General features: G+C 40.8%; 1 protein-coding gene and 1 long non-coding RNA gene across 4 annotated transcripts in view; one reads left to right on the top strand and one right to left on the bottom strand.

Moving 5' to 3' along the window:
- Positions 1–27,228, top strand: part of Adgrv1 (adhesion G protein-coupled receptor V1) — a 543,529-nt gene that overhangs the window by 461,891 nt on the left and 54,410 nt on the right. For all 3 annotated transcript variants that reach the window (XM_031360570.1, XM_031360571.1, XM_031360569.1), the window contains one exon: positions 13,938–14,059. In XM_031360570.1, coding sequence (XP_031216430.1) covers positions 13,938–14,059 — 122 coding nt within the window. The remainder of the gene's footprint in view (positions 1–13,937; positions 14,060–27,228) is intronic.
- On the bottom strand, positions 614–6,439 carry LOC116083799. The gene is made up of 2 exons (XR_004115919.1): positions 6,324–6,439; positions 614–721 (listed from the first exon to the last, which is right to left on the bottom strand). It is a non-coding gene; the product is annotated as an uncharacterized LOC116083799 (long non-coding RNA).

Below are 27,228 nucleotides of genomic sequence, written 5' to 3'. Positions count from 1 at the left end.
AAAGCCGGAAGAGTACACAGGATCCATCCACATGGACTAGAGTTATGGCTGGTTGTTAGCTATCATGTGGGTGCTAGAATCAAACCCAGATTCTCTATAGTCTTGCTGTCCTGGAACACACTATGTAGGCCAGATTGGCTGGAAACTTATAGAGATCTGCCTGTCTGTGACTCCCTGATGCTGAGATTAGAGGCATGTACCACCATGCCCAGTGATTTATGATTTTTTTTTTTGCTTGAATGGCATTCTTCCCATTGAATCTTATGCATGGGGTTTGACTTGGGAGGATCTTTCTCAACACAATGTTTCCTCTTTTTTATTCTCTGAGATTGCTAGTAAGAATGAACAATAAGGAATTAGTTCATTCCTTGCGCATAAACTTCCCCGCCCCACCTGTGTGTATTGTGCTATTGGACAATGGCAAGCATTTATGTAACAGGTACCAGATTTCTTTGTGGTCAGTTGTACATTCCTGAGAACAGTTCTGTATGTGGGTGTGATGTTCATTTTCTGCATTTACAGACATAGTCGTTTAACACAAGAGCGTAATCCACCCACACCTTTTGAGCAATGCAGCATTATTTCCAAGGAGAGGCAATCCCCAGGTAATCCAATAGCAAATAGGAGAAGAAATGTAATCAATCACACTGAAAAAGAAACAGGCAGGGACGTGGCGGTGAGCTCCTTCAGTCACAACACTCAGGAAGAGGCAGGCAGATCCCTGTGATAAAGCAGTAAAAGTTTAAAAAGAAGTAAAATTTAAAATTGTATTTTCTAGTAGAATGGCTAAAGTACCAAGTTAAAGGGGTAAATGAGTTTTGAGGTAAGCTGCCATTCATCCAGACTGAAGCTCTACCAGAAAAAGGTTCTAGGGACTGGTGTATGTGACAACCCACAAAAGTATTTTCTTGAACACACAAAGTCATCATTAATGTTAATTATTATGAGATGTTTTATTATTTGATTCCAGACTCTGGCACAGAATTTGAGCCTGTTCAATCCCAATGACTGTGCTGTGCTGTACAATCAAACCATGGATCACATTTAACTAGTTACTAGTAGCTGCTTAGTTAGTAACCTATTTTCTAAATAGTACAAGGCCATCTAGTAAGGATTCTAGCGATATAGTCTCCATTTCTGGTGCTTTGATAGCTGTATAAGAGGAACTGCTGTCCTGTGCCCCAGCACATCTTTAAAGGAGTGTCACACACAAACTCTTTACCTCTGAGTAAATGGTAACAATGTTACAGAGCCTGGCTCAGCTAATCTTTTACTATTACTTCACTGGTTCCATGTTTGTTTTAGAACTCTGAAGTCTAAGAGCATTTTCACTTTCATTTGGTAAAGCATTCTTCAAAAATTTCTCTGTCAGCTGTTAACAGAAATGATTTTCCTTGCCCATGATTCCAAGAGAGTTTAGCAACACAGGAAGACAACCGTGAATTTCACCTTTCCTTAAGAGCCACAGTCATAACCAACACCCCCATCACCACACAGCAGAGCATTAGCTGGCAACTCTAAAGTACGTGGTTCAAATAGAATTACTCTAATGACAGTTTTTGCAAGGTTGATGTGGGTCTGTCTCATATAACTTGGTTATTCTCCTTAGATTCTAAATTATAGCCTGCAAATTGAAAATTATATATAGCTCTTGCAAGGCAAGACCATAATTTTAGGCTCTTACCACTCCTTTTCAGTCCATATAAATCACACCCAAAGCAGGCCTGACATGGAGCTGTCTTCTAACATCCTTGCGAGTCTGCTGTTAGCCAAGTCCTGATGCTTAAATTCTCCGTAGACCTTAATAGACTCACATTCCTTCAACCCTGCAAAAATACACTCTCAGCTAGTATTGACCTCTGTCCTGTGGTCCGAGACCTCACCTGAACAGCTCCTTCCATGCCATCCTTCACACCTCTATAAGTATCAGCTCTCTACATCTGAAGGTGCTAAGTAGAGGCCTATGCTATGGATGTGATCACTCAGGCTTCCTTTGCCCAAGACTGTGGATCATAAGCCACTGATAAGTCTCATTATCAGCATATTTAAGTGGCATGGGATGGACAGAATGGGATGGTGGCATGAAACAGCATAGAATGGTGAGAAAATAAGCTAGTATTTATGGAGCTTTCTCTCTAGAATGTGAAGTTCACAAACACATTGCTTTCTATGATTTGTGATCGATACAGAGTTTCACCTTCAGGAATTTAGGACAGATCAGATTCCTCAGTGGTCTTGGAATTGGTATATGACTATGGAAATCTTACATAAAATCTACTGATTCTGGAAGTACTCAATGCCTGTCACCCCCTTTTGCTCTGTCTTTTCCCAGTTCCATTAGAAGTAAGTGATTGGGCTGGCACGACGGCTTAGAAGGTAAAGGCTCTTGATGCTAAGCCTGAAGACTGAGTTCAGTCTCCAGATTGTCCTCTTATTTCACATGGACACAGAAGCATTCAGCTACCTACCCCCAAAATAAATAAGTATAATTTAAATTAAAAAAAAAATAACCACAGGGCAGTGGTGGCACACACCTTTAATCCCAGCACTTGGGAGGCAGAGGCAGGCGGATTTCTGAGTTCGAGGCCAGCCTGGTCTACAGAGTGAGTTCCAGGACAGCCAGGGCTATACAGAGAAACCCTGTCTCAACAAAACAAAACAAAACAAAAAAACAAAAAACAAAAGACAAAAAACAAAAAACACAGGGATCTGTCATTGGGAAAAGTCATTAACAGTGAGCTTTGCCTACAACCCAAAACCATAATTTTCCTAGCATGCCTTCTCTATACCTTAAAGCCCCTCATCACTTTCCTTCTCCTTTTCCTCATCCTGTGTGTGTGTGTGTGTGTTTGTGTGTACGCGCACGTGCGCGCATGTTCTTTGGTCTTTAGATAGAAGGTGAGAGAAATAAATAGTAGGCAGGAAAATTTAGCTATCAGTTCTGATTTAACTGTAGCAAAGCAATTTCTACAGAGATGTGAGTTAAAACTGGGTTTTTACTAATTAATTTACCTACATTGAAGTCCCTTTCTTCATAAGCAAGGTGCAAGACTATCCACTTGAGAGTGTTTTTGTGGACTTTGTGGAGTAAAGGATATCACAAGATACAACTATATTTAGATTTTCTGTAGAAAAAGAACTAATAGGTAGTATACATGCATTAATAAATGAAAGATAGGTTTGTAGGTAGATAAATAGATGTTATATAGATAGATGACAGAAAATAGAGAGATGGCAGATGCATGGCTGGAAGACATGAAGGTAGAAATCTCCAGGGAAAGTGATACAATGTAAAATACTACCTTCCTTGATTGTGAAAACTGGGAAGTCTCAAAATCAGGGCCTACAATGGGAGACCCAGGATGCCTGTGGTGTTGGTCAAGGATGTAAGAATAAAGGATCGGAACTCTGATCCAAGCCTGAAGGTGTGAGAGCGAGGAGCACAGTGAACAGGGAAGACCTATGCTCCAGACTACACAGTCAGGGTGAGAAAAGGTATAGCTTTATGCTTTCCTATACCTTTGTGTTCTGTGTAGACCCTTAGTGAGTTGGTTAATAAAGACTTAAAAATAAAGTCATAAGGAGGAAGAGAGTATAGAAAAGAAGCTGCTGAATTTTTAAAAATATTTTTGAATATTTTAAAAGACATAATGATGTTTTAATGAATTCTTTAAAGATTTTGTACAATGAACTATTGATCATACTCACCCCTCTTTACTCTCCCCAGATCTACCCCCACCTCCCCACCTCTTCCCAGCTTTTGTCTTCTTTTTATTTATTTTTATAACCCACTAACTATAATGTGTGCTACTGATTTATCCTGGATATAGGACCATCCACTAGACTGTGGTCAACCACCAGCAACTATACCCTTAAAGAAAACTGACTTTCTCCTCTCAAGAGCCATACATTTTCTACAGTTCTTCATTTATCAGTGGAATCTCAAAACACACACACACACACACACACACACACACCGAAATATGAACTAGCTTGATATTGTGCACATCTTGTGCAGGTCACCACAGCTTCTGTGCAGTGAGTGGTTCTTGTCAAGGCCAAAAGTGTTGCTCCATTCCTCCCTGACCTCAGGCTATTACAATATTTTCACCTCCCCCTACCACTAAGTACTGTATGTGTGTGTGTGTGTGTGTGTGTGTGTGTGTGTGTGTATGTGTGTGTATGTATGTATGTGTATGTATGTATATATGTTTATATGTGGTGCATATATATATATATGTATCTGTGGAATTATCAGTTAAAATGGGGTATATATATACGTGTGTGTGTGTATATAATATAGATAGATAGATAGATAGATAGATAGATAGATAGATAGATAGATGTCCCATTTTTAACTAAGAATCCCACAGATACTTAGTAATTTGATCAATTTGTTTCTTCATTAACCACCATCCACACTGTACAAAGAAACTGCACTGATGAGATTTAATCTGTTTGTTTAGAGATAGGAATTTAGAAAGTAGTTTGATCCTACGTCTACTTAACAGAATAGTAATGGGTTTACCTTAGGCCTCTGAGCTCCCCAACTATGGATTATGTGGGTTATTGGCCAGACTTATGGTGCTGTGTGTGCATGAGCTTCCTCTTGAGAGCAGACTTGAAGTGGTTGGTTATACCGTAAGATTCATGCTACCACTAACCCATGGCCTTTTGTTGCTACAAGAACAATAAAGAAGTTGGACAGACCATTTTCAGTCACAGTTTGAATTCGGTAGACCTTCTCCAAAACACTTGAGATCTTGTTGCAGAGGTACTGAGATGAGAAGGAGATTCTAACATTGGAACTGTGTGTAGGACTTGTGCTTAGAGATTGGGAATACAAGCTGACCAAACATGATGAAAATTGTTTCTATAAATAAAAGCATACTCATAAGTGTTGTTTTTAATGTATTCCACATAGTGGTCTAACGCTGATTGGCCAGTCCCAGGACATGAATGCCTTGCATTTTTTGAATAGGCCCATATGCTTCCAGGCATATTTGAGAATACTGGTGAGTGCTTGTGTGTCATAGAATCAGTGCTAACACAGGGTAAGAAGTCCAAGTGCACACTATAATATCACCAAAAGTAAGTCAGATCCCAGAAGCATCCTTGTACCCAAATAGCTATTAATTTCAGATTAGGAACCAGGATTCTGAAACGCAATCTTTTGAGGCCTTTTTTCACAATTTACCTATTTTTCTAATTGAAAAATTAGTACTCTGGCCTAGATAACCCCATAAATACCTTAAATTCCCACCATTTCATCATCATGTTTCTTGTTCTGGACCAATGACTCTGTTTTAATAGCATATTCCTAAGTGTAAAACTCTGGAGGTCAGTGAAGTAAAACTGAAGCAAGTACTTTAGACGCTTGCAAACATGTGATAAACTTCAGCTTCATTAATGAGGTGTTATTTCTCTAATGAGGTCATGACTGTTGTCACTGCATGCATAACGGGTGAAGAAAACAATTTCAAAGAAAACAATTATGGCAGCAATAGACTTTCTCCACAAACAACAATTAAATTCACTGAAATTACACACGTCCTCCCCACAACCCAAAACAAACAAACAAACAAACAAACAAAATAAATAAATAAATAAATAAATAAATGAGATGGGATGCGTTCCATCAGCACTGACGTAACGTGCAGAATGGGCTTCTCAGTGTCAGCAGCTCTAACACAGACACAACTCCAAGAAACTTTAAAGTACTTTGTGTATTACATTAGTATCTTTTGATTCTTTTCCTTATAAAACTGCTCCTATTCTTTGGAAATTTCATACATGAGTGCACATATGTGTGTGTGTGTGTGTGTGTGTGTATTATACATATTTGTATGTGTTTATATGTATATGGTGTATGTGTGTGTGTGTCTATGTATACATATGTATATGTCTCTCTATGCATACATAGTATAGTATCATATAGATATAGATATATGCTTTATCAAATATCCCTGATTAGTTGTCTCTCCTCCCTCCTCTGTCCTACTACCCCTTCACCCCCTCCTCACTTAAGCTTTCCCCCTTTATTCCCTATGCATTTTCATTCCTCCAGTGTAGAACTTTATCTTCATACATACCTGATTTAACAGTCTTCCCCCTCTTGTAATAATATGCATATCACAATGTTTTCAGGATCCACTTATCATTAAGCATCATTAACTATATTTCACTCAACCCAACATTTTACAAAAGGTTCATTTGTACTGTAGTACATAGAAGAATCCCATTCTTTTTTAATCCAGGGTGCCTTTCTCTTAACAAAAATACCATACAAAAAAATGCCATACCTGACAAACATCAAAACTTACTTCTTGAGAAGTCCCAGACTATGGTGCCAATGGTCTGGTGTTTGGTGAGGGCCCCACTTTGGTTCAGAAATGATGCTGTCCTCATGGTCTTCATGTGGTGAAAGGAGCAAGGCAGCTTCCTCGAGCCTCACTGATATATTCTCACCCTTTCATGGCTCCCTATGACTGCACTGGGTGATATCATAATACACATAAGCACTATGTTCTGTTTATGGTTAGTGGACATTTGGCTGTTTCACCTGGTTATTGTTACTCACACTCTATGAACATTGATGTACAAGCAAATGTTTCACCCCTACTTTCACTTCTTTGGGATAAAGCTAGAAGTGGGATGTGTGGGTCCTATGGTAATTCTCTGTTCACCTCTTAAGGGTCCACCATGTTTCCACAGAAGCTTCACATTCCATTTCCATCAATGGTGCTCACCTGCCCGGGTTCTTCCCAATTTCCCCCTTCACTTTCCACTTACTGTTTTTGGATTTCTCAGGAATAGCTACCATAGTGAGCATTAATGATAGTTTCCTGTAGTTTTGGCTTTTCTCTCTGTGGCTAGTTACATTGAATATCTTTTGAAATGTTTATCAGACATTCTCATATTTCCCTTAGAGAAACATCTTTCTTAGCCTTTTCTCACTTTGGAATTGGACTGTTTGGAGACTTTCCTTTGGTTGTTGAGTTGTGGACAGTCTTTATACATAGTGCATGGCATTGTGTTTTCATAGATTTTCTTGTCCCGTGGACAGAATACTGTGGTGCTAAGGTCCCTTTTAATGGAGGACATTGAAGTCACTCTGTTTGATGTTAACAAAGCTGTTTCTCAATACAAGTTGTCTCTAACATTGACAACTGTTAAGTGTCTTCTTTGATAAGCATTGGCATATGGCAAGAGATAAGTTCCTAGTAATTTATTATATGCAAAAACCCAGCTTGCTAATTGTGAAACTGGAGTTATTTCCATTAAGCGAACAATAACGTCCAGCTTACCAAGTTAAATTCATGGTAGCATGGATTTATCAACATTCTTCTCAACTTTCATCCTCGATCTCTGTTCTCCTTTTGCTGAGAATTTCCAAAGAATTTAAAATGTGCCTCTTCAGGTGTACATTAACAAGAAAGCTGCTGGGGTTTGGGGTTCAGTACCTCTTGGATGGTCTCTTTCTAAGATGCTATGACAAAATTAGAGACTTGCGGTTGTTGTTAAAGAAGTGCCCCCTCCTCCAGTTTTATAGGCTTCAAGCCCACAAAATCCAGATGTGCCTCTGGATGTTTCTTCCATCTGAAACCATCTTTTAATTACTGGACGCTGCTCTGCTGGAACGCCAGGCTGGGGTCTGCTGCTAAGTGCAGAGTTATTTACAACAGGCTTTCTTCCTTGTGGAGTTTGTACTCTGGAGTGCCAAACTACCACACTTCTTACAGATGGGAATAGGCCGGGAGTCTTTCTGGGCGGCAGCCCCAGCATGCTCTGTTGGCTTTTGCACTGACTACATAGTGCTTGCTTAGCTCTAGGCACTTGGAAGAACATGTCAACAAAATTCTAGAACTGTAGATCCAAATTGTGCAAATAAAATTATGCATGCCCTTTCATGCTCTACAAAGAGCCATGAATGAACATTTGTGTTTGTACAGTGGAAGCAGAGAGTGCTGTTTGTAGAAATGATGATGAATCTTTGAAGCCGCTTCCCGGTCTCACCAGGGCCTTCTGACCCTTTAACGGAATATGATTTTATTAGGGGAAAAATTTTGATTAAACATTAAATCTGACCGTATTCTGTCTTGTTTAGCTGCAAGACATTAATGAAAAAAAGAATCATTGATATACATAAACCTATTTTAATTATCTTGTTTTTCCCATGAAATTATAATAACTCATATGATTTTATAAGAGTGTATCTGAGCAAGATATCAACATATCTACACAGCCCTCTACTAAGGGATATATATATGTATACGTGAGTGTGTGTGATTTTTCTTCTTCTTGCCACTTCTCTTTCTCTTTTTCTTCTTTTATTTTCTCTTCCTCAACAATTCTATCCCAAACCCACTACTTGGTTTTTGCATGCACCAAAGCGTATCCAACATTGCCTATCAGAACCCAGTCACTGCTATGGCCATGTCAGTGGGCAGTGGGATGCAGCATAGAATCCAGAGTGAGTTTAGAAGGGTAAGGATGATAACATTAGAAACTAAGATTCATACAGGGAAGTGCATGGAACAGTTAAGTATTTTGAAAGTAATGGGGAATGGACTGTTCAATGACAAAGAACATAGTCACAAAATGTGGATGGGGAAGAAGCAGATGTAATGTTTGTGAGGTTAGTAAATAGAAGTATTGACATAAACCAAGAAATTTCATGACATAGAGAGATAGACACCTATAGTTGTCAGTCCTACCAGTATCCCACATTCCACTGTATCATTTCCCTATAGTAAAACTAAGTCTTGAACAATTCATGAATTTTAAATTACACATCATCTTGAGTAGCAATTACAGCTCATGCCATAATGTTCTGTGCAGGCTAAGACACAGTCATCACATTGTCCAGTGTATGTATGTCCACAGTGTATGTATGTCCACAGTGTATGTGCATCCACACTGTTTACATCCATACTGCATACATTCACACTGTGTTGTGGGAAATATTAAAAGAAAAAGAATTGCATCTTCCCACACTATTACCAGCTACTCTTGGGCCCTGGCAACCCCACTGCCTCCATGACTAGCACCAAGCAGAGACTGTCCATCTCATGGTTCTCTTGATGCACATTCCACTCACATTCCCTGCCATCTACACCCTGTAATCAGCAGTTCCAAATCCCAGTAACCTGGTAAAATCAAAACTCTAGTGGCTTGCAATATAAAAGTCAGATTTATATCAGTAAATTCTCACCCCACAAAATTCCCACACAATGAACTCAGAGTCAATTGATATTGATATAAATTGCCCACCTAGATGATACAAATTGTCCTGTAATTAACCATCCCTTCTAAGATATTCATAGCTACCTGTGGCTATTTAAAGCCATGCGAATCTGGATTGTCTCCCTCTTCCTCCATCTTCCTTCCTTTCTGCTCCTCCTCGTCCCTCTCCCCTCTCCTCCTTCTCCACCAAACTTTTCAGCTCCACCTTCCCTTCCACTGCCCAATAACCAGCCCTAGCCTTTATTTTACAAAGTTAAAGTGGGGAGAAGGATCTCAAGAAGTCACCTGTGTACATGATTCACTCCTCGTCCCATCTACAGACCCTCCTGGGAAAGCGGAATTAGCATCAAAATACAAATAGCACCAGGACTATCCACAACAACACTGTATGTATATCCATCCTGTACATCTATCAACAGTGTACATGTATCCACACTGTATGTATGCTACAGTGTATGTACATCTACTCTGTGCACATCCACACTGTACATGTATCCAAACTGTGTGTATATCATACTGTGCATCTCTCCACATTGTGTTTCTTTCCACACAGTACATGTATATACACTGTATATAATCCACACTATATGTGCATCCATACTGTACATGTATCCACGCTGTATGTATATCCACATTGCACATATATTCATATTGTATGTATATCCACACTGTATGTACATCCATGCTATACATGTATCCATACTCTATATGAATCTACACTATATGTATATCCACACTGTACATATATGCACACTATGTATAATGAACTGCCTGCTCATTAGCTACTTAAGAAGCTATCAGTAGACTTTCAGGTTGAGTGCTCAAGTATTGCATTTCTTGGAGACAGGTAATACTTAGTGGTAGCCCAGAAGAGCAAGAATAGTGAAGCTAGCAGTGTTAATGTGCCAAACAGAAGCCATCAAGTATTTTCGTAAGTGAAAAGGCAAAGATTGTCAACATTATCATAAGCAGGTGACATAAAAAACCAGGATACAGTGCACATTTTCATACATATATCAGAGAATGTATCCACTAAGAACCAGTAGAAGCAATATCATTGAATCATGAAATTAATCTTAAACTACCCACTAAAGTTAGCCTCTACCAATAGAAAACCTTCATAATCAATAAGTATCTTGTATAACAAGAAATTACATTAAACTTGAGAGTCAGTGCATATGCTTTTGAGAGCAGGTGCGTGTGTGGGGGGGGGACAGCTACTGGTTACTGAGACCCCTTAGGGGTACCTAAAGCAAGTGATCATGTCCTCCTGTATGTCCTACAGATAATGACATTCAAATCCTATTCTAAAAGAACCTGGTACCAGAGTAGAGATTGTCTGAGACATCTTGGGCCCATAACTAAGCAAGTGCCAATAGAATGGTAGAGAAAGGAAAAAACATGGAAGTCACAAGTAAGGGCTCCAGCTAAGGGCAACTAACCATCAAAATAAAAATAAATATTAAGGAATAATAGTCTTCTAAATATAGTAGGAATGTCTCAGTCCATATTATAAAAGTGACTAACCATTTGGTAGTGAAAAAAAAGATAATTATATAGTCTCCAAGGCATACCACACAAGATGCTTGTTAATTACAAAGGTTTTCCACTGCTAAGAAGGCTAATCTTAATGGAAAATCTATGCGACTCCATACCCTAGTGACCAGAATGAGTATCTTCATTAGCAAGACAAACTAAGTTCCTGTGTTAAAATAATCCATTATCCATTCTTGTGATGGCTACATTTACATTCCAAATGTCAACATGAAAAAAAATCAAATAAACCCAAATTTTACAGTACTTGTTCTAGTTTCATTCCTGTTCCTGTGATAAAATGCCCCGGCAAAAGCAACTGTGAGGGGAATAAAGGTTTGTTTTAGCTCACAGTTAGTTCATAGAAAAGAAATCAAGGTGGCTGTAACTTAAGACATCTGGTCACATCACAGCCACATGTATACCTGCTTAATTGCCTGTGTTCAGTTTGACTTCTCTACTCTTATACAGGCCTAGGGAATGGCACCACCAAGAGTGGGCTGGGTCTTCTTCACATCAATTAGCATTAGCAATCAAGGCAGTTCCCTGTAGACATGTACATAGGCCAACCCAATATTAATGATCTCTCACTGACAATCTCTTCCCCAGGCAATTCTAAATCAAGTCCAGCTGAAATGTAAAGCTAACTAGCACAGTCCTCTACAAGAAAAAGTGCCTCTAATCAATATGTCAGAGTTAAAGATCTTCTCACCCATTTGGGTTCAAAGGATTATAGAGATGCCAACTATGCAACACTGGCTCTTGCTGGACAGAGGAAACTGTTAGAATAACAGAATGGTGTTTGTGAGATTGATCAGTGTATAAAAGTGCTTGTCTTGCAAGCATTATGGCCTGAGTTTGAAATCCAGAACCTACTGTGAAAGGACAAAATCAACTCCTAAAAGTTGTCCTCTGGCTTACACGAATACTGGGGCATGCAGGTGCCCTCACTCAGTACACAAGCAAAATGCATACATATATACATACATACAAACATACATACATATATACATACATACATCTACATACACCCTACATTCCATACATATATAACACATACATATACAAAAACATATATTCACACACAAATAATAAATTAAAATTTAAAAATAATAACCAAATGGAACTTGAAGGTGTTTCAGTGCTGCTTTCTTGATTTTTGAAACTGTCTATAAAAGAAAATATCTTTGTAGAAAATACAAAATGGAGTATTTATAGAGTAAAGAGGATGCTGTTGACAATTTTTAAGCCCACAAAGACCTGTAACCATATTGACATTACAACTAATCTGTATGTTTATGGTTGTTTCAGAACAAAATAAAAAATTTTAATTGCTAAAGTCATATTTAGCTATTCAAATCCCAAGGGTGTGTGAAGACTTTTTCTTTTTAAAGATTTATTCATTATTATATGTAAGTACACTGTAGCTGTCTTCTGACGCACCAGAAGAGGGCGTCAGATCTCATTATGGATGGTTGTAAGCCACCATGTGGTTGCTGGAATTTGAACTCAGGACCTTTGGAAGAGCAGTTGGTGCTCTTAACCGATGAGCCATCTCTCCAGCCCGTGTAAAGACTTTTAAGTGCTGCTGATGGATGATCAGGACTGTCCTGGGAGTACCTATGGTAGTCTAGCCTCTCACATTTCAACAGCATGAAAATATATTTATGCATGGCTGCTTTAAGATTTCATTCAATTTCTTTTTTTTTTTTTGACTATTTTTACTTTTTTTTAATTAGATATTTTCTTTATTTACATGTCATATGATTTTTCTTTTCCCAGTTTCCTCTCCCAGGAACAAACAAACAAACAAACAAACAAAAACAACAAGAACAAACCCCTGTTGGCTCCCCACCTCATGCTTGCCACCCCACCCTCTCCCACTTATTGGCCCTGGCATTCCCCTACACAAGCCAGCCTGATATAGCTATCTCCTGAGAGGCTCTGACAGTACCTGACTAATACAGATGTAGAGGCTCACAGCCATCCATTGAACTGAGCACAGGGTCCCCAGTGAAGGAATTAGAGAAAGGACCAATGGAGCTGAAGGGTTTGCAGCCCCTTAGGATGAACAACAATATGAACTAAGTAGTACCCTCGGAGCTCCCAGGGTCTCAACCACCAACCAAGGACTATACATGGTAGGACTGATTGTTCTGGCAGCATGTATATAGTAGAAGATTGCAAAATCAATCATCAATGGGAGGAGAGGTCCTTGGTCCTGTGAAGGTTCTGTGCCTCATTCAATTTCTAAAGTACACATAGATTGTGATATCACTATTAATATCTCTTCTGTAAAGACATCTGAAAACTCTAATAACACTGCCTCACTAAGTCAAAGGAGCCAAGTGGAAATGGCAATAGTCCTGTGATGTAGAATCATTGTTAGAGGAGCTGGAGAGAGAGACAGTTCAGTGGTTGAGAGCACTGATGCCCTTTCAGAGGACCCAGGTTCAATTCCCAGCATGCACCAGGTGATTCACCACTGTCTGTAACTCCAGTTTCATAGGATCTGACACCCTCTTCTGGTTTCTGCAGGCAAACACTCATACACAAAAAATAATAAAAATCAATTTACATCTCCAGTGGCACAATGAACCCATTTGTGGAAACTTAATATGGAAACCATCAGGACAACTGCATGAGAGCATGATGGGTAGAACACACGTTCCCTGATGACAACTGAGTTGGTCACTTCATCTCTGCTTGTCATGGTCACGATACATTTTGCTATCTTCTCAAGGAGAAAAAGCTGAGTATCACACAAAGAACTTTAAACCTCAGGATTTAAATGTCATGTTGGAGTGTGCTTCCTAGAGAGCAGGGGGCTACCCCCTACTCCTCCAGAAATTTGGGAATCTTTGTGCTTGTTCCTGCTACTTCCCACACAGCCCAGCAGGTGGTAGCCTAGACAGGGACAAATGTCTTCCTTCCCCTTCCCCTAGTGACAAGCAGACCCATTTGAAAACCAGGAACTCTGTGGCTCTGCACAATGCCTTCCCTCCTCCACACAGGAAGAGGACTTCCAAGGTTATTTCCTGGATGGGTCTTAGGGTGTAGACCATCTACCATGAGAAGGAGATACTAATACTGTGTTTACATGAGATTGGTCATGTGATATTCTGAAATTTTTTCCTTGTCTTCTTTGTGATTTCCAGAAATTCCTCTGATTTTATATCTCTTCGCCCTGATTTCTATGACATGGCTTTGGGGAGGACTGCATATGGCCTACAGACACTTCTGGATGCTGGTTCTCTTTGTCATTTTCAATAGTCTGCAGGTAAGCCAATCCTTATAGGCAACACACATTTAATGAATGCAAAGCACCAAGTGTCAATGTTCAAAACATAAGAGTCTACATATAAGTGAGCTTGTGTGCACAATGATATACAACATTTTAGAATAATGTGGTATGAATTAAATATTTAACATTTGAATGTGGCAGAAATTCTAACTTTCTGATCATGTACATATAAAAAAGGAAAATATTTACTAGTTTCTTTTCAGTGATATTAAGTAAATGCAAAAAAAATGTGTTCTTTATGGATAGTTATAATCAGATGGTAACCGTTGAGAAACTACATTCATAGGGCATGTGTATCCACACACTAGTTCAATTAAGTAGTGAATATACATAGGACATGTGTATCCACACATTAGTTCAATTAAGTAGTGAATTGATGGTTAAGCAATCTCCTCTCAATGTTAGATATAAGAAAATTTCAGTGACTAAAAGTTATATTTAACCCTACTCAAGTCCAGCAATGGCATGCTTAAGTTAATTTTACAAATATGTTTAGGTTGTATAACTGTGAGCTATAGCTACAGCAGAAATGTAACCTGACTTTTAATGCTTTTGTGAGGTGGGAAGATGTTGCTTCCTAAAATTATCAAATGAAACAAATGAACACATTTTTCTTATTTTCCGAAGTGGAAAAAATAATCTCTTAGACTAAAATAATTCACAAAAATTACCACGAATGCTTTTACATAGTCATTATTTGTTCACCAGCTTATAAAAATGGATATGCACATAAATACACACAATTAGAATCATGCAGCTGAGATATGATTCAGTGGTAGAGCATTTACATAGCACACAGGAGGTCCATAGGTCACTACCTAGTCTTAAAAGCAAAAGAGAAGAAGAGAGGAGGGGGAGACAAATTCTTTAATCAGAATGCAACCTACATGATGATATTTAATCAAAGTACATTATCTGGTTAGGAAGGGGAAACCACATAGTGACCTAAAATTTTGGAGACCAGAGAGTGCATAGATAGGCACGTCTGTGTAGGCACAGTGGAAGTTCACTGGCACTGTCAATACCTAGAGAGGACCGCCACATCTCTGTAGGACCAACGATTGAAATGAGTATGCCACAGCAGGTGACATTTACACCAATTATTGTGAGGGCTGAAGGGCCATCTGCCTCTGCCTGTACCAGCATGTACTCTAAGTCGAAAGGTGGGACATTAGGCCAACGTTGAATACCTTCATTCTAGCAGGATTAAGATCAAGGTCCACACTGATAGCTTGCTGTTGTGTGACAAAATTTTTCTAGGAAAATGAAACACACCCCAGATAGGGATCCATGACAGACCAAAGGATAGATATCAGCAAAGTCCAACTTGGTGAACCAATGAGTTTCAATGGAGGTCACTTAAAGGGTATAGGTAAGGGGTTATTTACAGGAGCAGAAAGAACTCGAAACACAGCTGTATCACCAAGGCCCACTCTAGCATGGTTGGCAGCTCACAATAGCTGGGAATCTAAAGCACACTTCACAGTCTGACGTTAGCTCAACAGGTCGGAGACTGTTCTCAGGTGCCTCAGCTGCTCTAAACCTCTTTTAAGAAGGTCAGCTGGTTTTTGCTTCTTCCTGGAAGCTGGTCTTGTCTGAGAGTCTTCTTAGTAACTGGGCTCTGTTTACGCTGGCAGTAAAGGAATAGTGAATCTAGTCAGTTTCAGGGACTTCCTGAAATTAATTTTTAGTTGTTTAGCTCCTTGTTTAAGCAGCTCCCAGGCGGGGTGGAGTGTTTTGATCTCAGTGAAAACTGTTACACAAGACCTGCACATGTATTTTATTTGGCAGCTTCCCTGTAGTATACAGGTGTGGTGCAGATCTTTAAATATTTGCTGCAGACCTTTATCTGACCTAAATCAAAAAACTTTGAGAACTCGAACTTCTGACTTACAAGGGAATGCATACATGGTGGTGGTTTTCACTGCCCAAGGAGAAGACTCTCACATAGAATATGTGACTTCATATTATATGAGGTATGCTTTATTGCCCATAACTGAATCCATAACACCCTCTGTGCTTCTTAGACAAATGAAGAATGTGTGGCTGACAATGGGCTATTTCAGGCTGAGAAAGCAGGGTTAGCCAAGGCCGTAAATGAGGAGAGTGGTTAGTATTGTCTACATTAAGAAAATGGTTGATGGGATAAAAAGAGCAGACAGAGTGGAGATGACCACTTTCTATGCTCTTGGGATGGCCACCATCAGCCTTACCAAATATGAAGCCTTGGGTGTTTTGGTTGTTTTGCCTTGATGGATTTTATTGTCAGTTTTAATCTTTTCCCTCTTTAGATGTGGGTGGCTGTTGTGGGAAATATTAAAAAAGGAACCAGCATATTCCCACACTTGTGTCTCTGCACCAGCAGCCTAGCCGGCCATGCTCTGGTGGGCAATGCCCGACTTGTTTTATTTCATGGAGACTCTCTGGCCTGGAGCTCCTGAAACATCTCCACCCAGCTCTCTAGGTTCCCACTGGTGGGTCACTATCATGCCAGCCTGTGCTTCAAATCCTCCACAGCCTTTGTGATGCACATCAGGCAAACTCACACTTTGCCACAGTACCTTTCTCTCTTGAACCCAGATGAGCCACTGTGTGAAGGAAAACACCATACAAACTTAGTTCAGAAACAATGGTAACTCAATCTCTGGGCACAACAACTAAAACCTAATCACTAAATAAATAAATAAATAAATAAATAAATAAATAAATAGTGAATAAAGGATTGGCTCCTTTATTCATTAGGGGATTGGTTCACAAGAAGCCATCTGAGTATGTGACTCATTCCTTATTCTAGACAACCTCTTCCAGGAGACCAGAATTAACTTAAAAATACAAGTAGCACAGAGCCATCTACAACAGGCGGCATACTCATATACCTGTGCTTACTCTTTCAGAGAATGACTGGAACTGTCTAGAGTGGAGTACTGAAAAGAGCCACAGTGAGCAGGCAGGCTGTTGTCATCGGAACTATGGGTCTTAGGACAATGCTGAGGTGGGGTCTGACAGGTTTTAGAACTGTTGAGATTTCTTCAGTGATTGAACGTTAGAATGTAGAGTGCAGGGGAGGAGCATCATTGAGAAATCCCTGACTTGACTGGTAGGTGGATGTAGTCGCCTCCTTGTGATGATGTAGAGATGGTAGCTCTGAGAAAGTGCAGCAGAGCTGATGAGGTTTTGGAGACACTGGTAGTTACAGTAAAGTTTTTGACTAGGGTGTGTGCTAGTGGAAGGGAGCACAGCAGAGAACCAGGCTACGAGTTTGGGGTCTATAGAAAAAAAGAACTTAAACAAGAAGTGGTGCCTACTCAATGGCTGTGAGAAAGACAGCAGGAAAAGAGCACAGAAGCAATGTGACTTCATGGGTGGCTCCAAAACCTGGCTGTGCATTCAGGGTCCATCCACTGTATGAAGGGGGCTGTCTGTGCATTCAGGGTCCATCCACTGTGTGAAGGGGGCTGTCAACAGACAGAACATTGGCCTCACTGCCAGAGCTGCTGTTACAATATCTGAGTGCACTCTGAAAACTTACATGTCTGAAAAATTTCTGAGTGACCCAGAATTTATGGTTTAGGGGCCACAGTTTTAATGGAGGATGTTAAAAAAAAAAAGAGCAAAAACAAACAAACAAACAAAAAAGATTATAGTTTGAGATGAGGCTGGTTCACACAGAGAATATTGAGCTTGGTGGAAAGAACCAGAAAGGGAGAGACTGACAACCAAAAACAGGCTCTGGTGTAAGATGAGCCTGAGGCATGAAGAGCAGAGCAGAGGGCTTCTCTGAGAAGCCTTGCTAACTGGAGAAAACTCAGTGGTTGAGAGGTTGCTGCAGCTGAGAGGCAGGGCTTGTGACATTCTCTACTTTCTGCATGTGGCCTACAGACACTTCTGGGTGTTGGTTCTCTTTGTCATTTTCAATAGTCTGCAGGTAAGCCAAGCCTCATAGGCAACACACATTGACTGAATGCAAAGCACACATGGCCATGTGTGGAGAAGTCCAAAGCCTGTGGGGTCATAGGCAATAGTGAGCCACCCAGTAGGGATGCTGGGAACTGAACTCAGATCCTGTGAAAGAGCAGTGTGTGCTTTTAACCTGTGAGTCATCTCTCCAGCATGAGTTTGTCATTTGTTGGTGGATTCATGCTACTATTTATAGATCTGCTTTCTTAAATTACTTAAGCCAAAGTATATCCAAATTTGTTTAACAATGAGGGAGAATAATTACCAGGCTAATTCTTGGCTGGGAGGCATAAGTAGAACCTCATCAATCATTGAAATGCTGAAATATTACTGTACAAACCCACTGAATCTATTCCATGTTCCTATACCTCTCATAAACATCTCCAGATTTCAGCCACAGAAAGGCTAATGCTTGGCTAGTCTGGGAACCCCATGATGCTTCTCCTGCACAAGACACTGCACCACAAGACAATGCCCACACCGTAGTTATCATTAAATATTGCAAGTCATTGTGGCTACTGACTTCTACAATATGGTTCTGTCTAATGAGAACTAGTGAGAATCAGTCTGATATATACCATTTATTTCAGGTTTTCTTCTGTTTCTTGCACTGTCTAAATTTTACTAGATGGGGAAAAATGAACTAATGGACTACAAAATCAAATGCTTTCCATTCTGCATTTGGAATTCCCACTTAGCATCCAGTGTCATTCACTGCAGGTGTCTGCTTAGCTACAATACACATTTAGTCAGAGCTGCTTTCTTTGGAGGATAAACAGCTCTTGGGAAATGAGCATTGTTAAAATAATCAGTTACAGAGAACTAATTGTTTCAAGACACTCCCTTCACCAGTGCCTTCCAATAGCCAAAAAGCCAACAGTAATAAGAAATGTCACTTTGTTTCCATTAGAGACTTAGCACATGAACTATTCATGAAGAGTGAAAAAGCAGCCTTCCCAGAAAACCCTGGAATAAACATGTAGAAGCCAGGGAGGCTGGGACTCTTTACTGATTTATCCCAGAGCTATGTCAAGTTCACTTGGGGAGGAGGAAAAGGAAGAACTACATTTGTTTTGTAGAGTAAGATTCAGAGAGTGTAATGAATGCCTTATGCACTCTTCAAAGCTCCCTGACAGTCTCTGTAACTTTTCAAATAAACAAACAGAAGCTGAGAGAAACAGGTGTATTTTAACATTCTTCCCTTTCTTCTCACCAAGCTCTCTTGGGTTTGGTACCATATGGTCTGATGAAATGTCTGTTTATGTGAACTTCTTACTCCTTTTGACAATGAGTGACACCGTCTGCAAGAAAGCTGCAAGATTTACACTTTGGCTGGAACTTGGTTTTCCCAGCATGAGCATTTGTTTATGATCTGCCAGCAAGAACATCCAATGGTGTGGCAGGATCTGGCTCACCTGTGGCTACATAGACTGTACTTCCTGAAGCTGGCTCGCTCGGTTTCTCATGCCTCCACCCGTCTCCGTCCTCTGCTTTAGTTTGTTTGTTCCTGCCTTTTTTATCCTGGGCCCTCTATACCCACCTTTTAAATTGACTTTAAAGGTGTAGCATGGTCCATGAGTGTTTATCTGGAAAAGCACCTAGCATACTGGGTCACCCCAAACTGCAAGCCTACCAGATTTGCAGTACCCAAGGTGCAAATGTCTCTTTTTCGTTTGTTTGCTTGGTTGGTTGGTTGGTTGGTTTTTTTGTTGTTTGGGGTTTGTTTATTTGTTTGTTTGTTTTTTGTTGTTTTTTTTTGGGTTGTATGTTTTTTGGGGGGGTGGGAGGAAAGCAGAGCAAACAATAATGTATGAGACTGGTTTATATGTTGCCAGTCAGATTCTTTTTATTTTTTAATATTTATTTATTTTACTTATATGAGTACACTGTAGCTGTCTTCAGACACATCAGAAGAGGGCATCAGATCCCACTATAGATATTGAGCCACCATGTGGTTGCTGGGAATTGAACCTCTGGAAGAGCAGTCAGTGCTCTTAGCTGCTGAACCATCTCTCCATCTCTCTTTTTCTTATTTTTAATATATATCTTCCTAGTGTCTAAAATTTTATTATTTTTTATATTGTTCAAGTTCTAGTGTGGGGAAGACTGTTTTTTATATAAATACTTTTCTACACACATTTTCCAGTAACATTTAATGTTTAACTGTTAGGTTCCCTAGAGTGAGCATAAAACTGTCAGTCAAACTCAGTTCTGTCCCCATCACTGGTTGCTCAGACACAAACCCAGGGCTTTAGCCAGCCTTGGCAAATTTTCTACTGTCGAATCATATACCCTAGTCCTGCAATCTTCATTCTATTCATCAATTTGACATCTCTGAGCTCTAAGTTCTAGTCGTCTATTTTCTAAACAGATGCTGACTGTAGCCCTATGTTGTGTTCTTGTAAAAGCATTGTGTGAAAAAAAATACATATATATGTATATACATATATACATAGAGAGAGAATTTACAAACAATGTAATTTTTATAAATGTAAAATACTATAAATTAATCAGTGAATGGAAAATTTTGTCTCTTGGGGCCAGAGAGCTGGGCTTACAATCTTGGTGTACAAGTCTCATGTTGGAGGACTGGTTCTCCCCTGACCCTTCACCCAGACCCCATAGATCCATCTGTCTTTGGTGTCTGACCCAAAGCTCTTGTGGGTCACTGTCTGTGCCTTAAGATTCAAGCAAGTGACTTATAAAGCTGACAATGTCTTGTGCTGAGACTGTAGGTAAAGAGGAAGAACCAGGTAGGAAGTAGAGCCTTTACCCCAACATCATTGAAATGCAAATGGTTAAAGCAAACACAGGCTCAAGCATAGGCTTTTGTAGTGTAAATTCCCACAGCTGGCAGTCAACATGCAACCTCTAGAGAGAAATGTTTGAATTTCTTCATCACAGTAGAATTTAGTTTTCCTTTGGAAGGCGTGGATCTATCCGAACTTGATCAGTAGAAACTGTCTTCAGGCTTTGTGAAGGTTAACCTAGTTATACCCTCTCTTGAGGACAAACTCAGATGAAAGGTTTTTTTTTTGTTTCTTCTGGAAACCATTCTTCCCGCAGTCCCTGGTTGTCATCTCTTCACTTCTCAGTCCTTTGAGAGTCTTGAATTCTTAACCTTCCAGGCAGCTGCCTTCTGTCCAGTTTCCTAGCCCTTCCCTTCAGGCACAAGTGGCTTTAGCAGTGCCAAATGGCACAGTACTTCTCTTTTATCTGTAACTTTCTCTTTTTATGTCTAATCCTGGTTCCTTAGTAGATTTGAACTTCCCTGTTTGGGAGAGAAAGTCTGGTGCAGGGTCCAGAGCCAAGAGTCTAACTAAGAACTGTAACATCCCTAGAAGAATAAAAACAAATGTGAAAGTGTAAGACCCTGTTGAGCCTTAGCTTACTGGAGACCCCCTGAGTGAATCACATGGAGCCTGATGGATGCAAAGAGCATGAGGATTTTTATTTCAGTGCACTGAGGCCGTCCCTGACCTTCAGGAAAGGAGGCGACCCTGAACAGCTTGTTTAATGAGCTTTTATACAATTTTCAGGGCAGCAGCCATTAGATACAATGTGATTGGTAGAACAGTGTGACTTTTTAAACTGATTGGTCTTTAGGGAATGAGGTGGCAGGGACTTCCCTTTGTCCCCACCTGCAGGTTGTTTCTCACCCTGTGATCTTAGGAATATTAATTAGCCTTTCCCTTCCAGAGAGTTCCACTACCTTCTTAAAATTCCTGGCTTCTGGATATTTTTCTGAGATGTCCCTGTCTCCTTGGATCTTACATTTCCCCCTATTCTTTCAGCATGTTTCAATCTTGAACTTATTGTGGATAGGTCTGCAGCTCATAGCCTTGGTCCTCTGTATTTTCTAAGTGATTTAGAATTTAAAGGCCAAAGGTCAGAAACAGGAACAAAATGATCAGGGGTCCTAACAATGCAGAAATAAAGGTAGTAAACCAGGGGGAGCTGTTAAACCAAGGCTCCAAACAGCCCTGACTCTGTTCTATCTCTTCCACTTGGCTAATCCTTTTCTCACTTTGGCCATTGAATTTTTAACTACCCCTGGAATGGTCTCTAGTATGTGTTTCCTGATGTTTCACACCCTGAGGTAGCATAGAAGAAATGGTTGGCCCCCTAACACTGATGAGCCTGCTGCTGGCTTCTCCCATCTCAGGGACACATATATATGAGTGTTTCTCACAGGACACTTTTCAATTTTGGGAGTCCAAACCCTAAGCCCCATCCTCTAAGGCCACTGGGACATGGTTTAGATTCACAAGTCCCGCATCCCCTACATTTAGGCAATCCCTCTCCCTGTGTCTCCAGGGTAGTGACACCCCAGAAGTCAAGGCCCACTGCTAAATCACAGAAATCAAAGACAGGGTCCAGCCACCAGATACAACTCGGGTAGTGGATCAAGCTACATCACCAGCGGCTGAGAGCACCTGCCAAGTCACTCTGGTAGGGTTGTGGGAGCTGCTGAAGCTCAATGTTCAAAGATACACCATAGCCAACTCATGGTTCCTCTGGCCTTGTGGAAGAGAGTTGCTTGTGTGTCTGGCTGCTATCTAGTTGGCGTCAGGGCAGGTGCTTATCTGATGTGAGCCCAGGCATCACTCTATCCACTTTAATGGAGGTCAGGGTGGTCAACAACATTAGGAACAGCCCTCTCCACTTTGCTTCTGAGAGTTCAGCACAACATTTCTTAACATATATCCAATCTCCAACTTGATACTTGTATGGAACCTTTGGGGTACCTGCATTATATAGTCTTTTAACTGCTTGGACAAGTTTTCTATCCCCTAAATGAGTCCATCTGTGCATTTGGCCTAGTAATTATTTTGCTTACTTTCTGGCGAATATAGTTCTCCCTTCTTGTGTATGCCATTGTCCTACCTTCTCTTGGTAATATCTGATAGGGTGGCTAGCAATCTGAGTCCTTCTTTTCTTCAGTATGTTCTAAGTGAGGCCATCTCTTAGTCCAGTCCCAATTCCTAGTGGATGTCTCTTGCAGACCCATATCCAGAATAGGCTCCTGCATAGCCACTTGATCTGCCTGGTTATTGCCCAGGGACACTGAGTCTCTTCTCTTCTGATGTCTTAGCAATGAATAATACTCACAGTTGCTGACTTCATCAGATCTAAGATTTCCTGCTTGTTTCTTACCCCTCTGATGTGAGTAGTCCTCTCTCTTGGTATATAGCCTCTTGGAAAAGGCATACCTGCTGTCCATGTAGATGTTGATCTTTTTGCCTGCCCCCAGGTCCAAGGCTTTTGTCAGAGCTATCAACTCTGCCTTTTAAGCTGACATTCTCAGAGGAAGCAGTTCTGCCCAGACCACCTGGCACCTGTTCACAATGGTGGCTCCTGCCTTGTGCTGTCTCTCTACCAGGTAGCTGCTGCCATCAGTGAACCAGGTCACCTCTGCATCGGGAAGCAGCTGATTGACAGGTCCTTTTGCCATCCTTGGTTCTCGGCTAGAATCTGCTAGCAATCATGAGCTGGCAGATTGAAGTCAGGGTCAGGTAGTAGAGTGGCCAGGTTGATGGCTGTTAGCATCCAGAACCTGCAGCAGATATATGGGCGGGTCCACAGACCTGTAGCCAGGGCAACGGCCACCATATTCCCAGAATCCATTGGGTTCAGCTCCCACCTTTACCTGGACTGCTATGTCACGACATATATATATATACATATATATATATATATATATGTATATATATATATATATACATATACATATATACATATACATATATATACATATATATATATATACATATATATATATATATATATATATATGGGTACTTTCCTCCATCTTTCTCTTTTTTTTCTTCTCTCTCTCCTCTCTCTCTTCCTGCGCTGCTACCCCCCTACCCCCTTCCAATTAAACCTCTTACACGTGGAACTGCCTGGGCCTGGTGTCTGCAGACGCTTCCCGCTGCGACTCAAACCCCATCAATGGCCACTAGTGACATGAAGGTCACCCAATCTGAGTTTAGCAATAGAGTCTGATAGTGAATCATGATGGCATTGCTCAGTCATCAATCCAGGGGCTGGCAAGCAATTCTCTCCAAGACATGGGGAGCTGTCACAGATTTTGGCCCAGAGTCAATTTATCAGCATCTTTAACTAAAACCACCACCACTGCCACTATCCGTAGACAAGCAGGCCACCCAGTAGCAACAGAGTCTAATATCTTTGACAGATAGGCAACTGGTCACTCCCAGGGGTCCAACCGCTGAGTGAGCACTCCCTTGACTATCTCCCTGTTTTCTGCTACATAAAGGTGGAAAGGTCTGCTGGCATCAATACCTTCCTAAAGTTCCTGAGCTTATCTTACTAAGGAAATTCCTGGCCTCCCAGTGTTTTTCTGAGATGTTCCTGTCTACTCAGATCTTACAAAAGCAAGCACAGGGTGCCTCTGTTAATGGAATTCCTTGTCCCTAGGGTTTTGTCTCTCAAGTATCAGCTATATCATTGTCCTCCAATGCCCTCCATCTACCATTTTATCATAGTATATACATGCCTAAAAATATTTCTCCAGCTTGCACAATTCTATTCACTGACATTAGTCTAATACTATCTACTCCATCAGAGCCATTGGCAAAAGTCTAAATGGATTCACTTCAAAGAAATCTCATAAATTTTTAAGTGAAACTAAATGCATATTAATAAGAAGAGCTACTAAAAGCCACTGCAATTCATTGGGTATTTAGTGACTACCGTTAAGACATGTGCCCTGGCTGAACTGTAATCCAAGGATATTTGTTTGTACATGCAATATCACGTAGTCAGCCGGTAAGGTACACTTTATGCCTTGTATATTACCAAAATTAAACAAACTGGATAGGACCTTAGAATCTATTTGATCAATCACAAATTTGCATTCAAAAATGTACTGACTACAAAATGACCACATCAAAAATTGGAAGAAAAAAGAAACAGGAAGGATCATCAAAATGTGTGAGCAAGTAAAAGCCTGGGACTGAACTCAGCCCCAGGAGTTGACTTTGGGAGGAGAGAATCTACTCCCAAAGATGTATTCTGACCGCCATGTGCATGCCATGGCCACACTATCACACTTACATCATATGGACACATGCAATAAGAATAAATACATGTCTCTCTGAGCATGAGTCACCTTTCCTGGAAAGGTGTAGCTCTCCCTCCTCATGAGAGGAAATGGAAACCACCACAGAAAACCACAACTCAACACAATACACAGATTGATAAATAGAGGAAAGCCCAGCCCCATGGACATCACAGTTCCTGTACCTACGGTCTAAGGAACATCATGGAAGAAGGAGCAGAAAAAAGGGTAAGAGCCCTAGCACCAGGAAGTCAACTGTGGGAGCGTCTGTCCTAGAAATGGCTTCACAGATAGAAGAACAATGGACATGTTAACACAGAAGGGGGATTTTCCAGGGTCTTAACCCTAGACAAATAACCATAGACAATTAATGGCTGCTAGGAAATGGAGTTAGCCTCCCTGGGGCATGAGCCCCATGCTGTATCCAGGGCAAATGATGTGCCTACTTCATGGGCACCATGCTGCCGAGCTACTATGTCAATCTGTGTAGTGAATACATTCTGACTTGTAGTGAATACATTCTGAGTTAGGCAAATTTATAAGAACTCAGATAATATTAGGACAGTGGCATAGCAAGAAGAGGAAATATGAAACATTTGATTAATGGAAACATAGTTTAGGTAATGAGATAACAGATTACATCTATGAAAGTTTTTTCTAGCTGCTGTCTTAGCTGTCAATGTAGTCAGAAGTCTGTGGAATAAACAATAATTTAGCAGTTATTTAAAAAATGACTGGAGCAGAACTTGGGTGCAAGCTCTGCAGCCAGTCCCAACACCCAGAGGAAGCTCCACTACCAGGCACTCTGACACCCCCAGGATCAGAGGTAAGGAGGAACCAACATCTGTCCCAACACTGGGAGTAACTGAGACCATCAGAACTAGGCACACAGGAACTCCACCAGGCTAGTGACTCAGGTTACTTCCTGTCTGTCTGGGCTGGTGTCCTAAGCAGACCTTGGGCACAAGCTCCACAGCCAGTCCCACAACACACAGAGAAAGCTACACTCCCAGAAACTCCAACAAACCCAGGATCACAGAATCCCAGAATCACAGGATCACAGAGACAGCTTGACTCTGAGGAGTTCTGACACAACCAGGATCACCGGAAGTACAGGCTCCAGTCAGATTTAGCAAGGGCAGGTAGCACTAGAGTTAACCAGATGGCAGGGGTAGGGGGCAAGTGTAAGAAAATAAACAACACAAAACAAAGTCACTTGGCATCATCAGAACCCAATTCTCCCACCATAGCAAGTCCTGGACACACCATTACACCAGAAAAGCAAGATTCAGATATAAAATCACTTCTCATGGTGATGATACAGGACTTTAAGAAAGACATAAATAACACCCTCAAAGAAATACAAGAGAACACAGGTAAACAGCTAGAAGCCCTTCAAGACAAAACACAAAAATCCCTTAAAAAACTACAGGAAAACACAATCAAACAGGTGAAGGAAATGAGCAAAACCATCCAGAATCTAAAAATGGAAATAGAAACAATAAAGAAATCAGAAAGAGAGACAACCCTGGAGATACAAAACCTAGGAAAGAAATTAGGAGTCATAGATGCAAACATCACCAACAGAATACAAGAGAAAGAAGAGAGAATCTCAGGGGCAAAAGACACCATAGAAAACATTGACATAAAAGTCAGAGAAAATGCAAAAAGCAAAAAGCTCCTAACCCAAAACATCCAGGAAATCCAGGACTCAATGAGAAGACCAATCCTAAGAATAATAGGGCCCCTTTTCCTGCAAGTGGAGGGCCTGCCTCCAGGGACCATCTTGACCCGGAGTCTCCAGTGAGAGCCGCCATCTGCCATCTTCTCTCCAGTGAGTTCCTAAGCCAGGAGCAGCCAGCTGGGAGGCACAGGCCCCAGGAGTAGCAGGGGAGACACAGGGCGGCAGGGACAGGATCTGCTCAGCTTCCAAGTGACAAGAGGTGGAACAGCGACCTTAGCTGCCCCCTTCCCTGCAAGTGGAGGGTCTGCCTCCAGGGACAACCTTGACCCAGAGTCTCCAGTGAGAGCCACCATCTTCTCTTCTGTGAGTTTCTAAGACCAGAGCAGCCAGCTGGGAGGCACAGGCCCCACGAATCTC

This window comes from Mastomys coucha, unplaced genomic scaffold (genome assembly GCF_008632895.1).
Source record: "Mastomys coucha isolate ucsf_1 unplaced genomic scaffold, UCSF_Mcou_1 pScaffold8, whole genome shotgun sequence".
Classification (NCBI taxonomy): Eukaryota; Metazoa; Chordata; class Mammalia; order Rodentia; family Muridae; genus Mastomys; species Mastomys coucha.
This window is presented reverse-complemented; position numbering and strand designations above follow the sequence as displayed.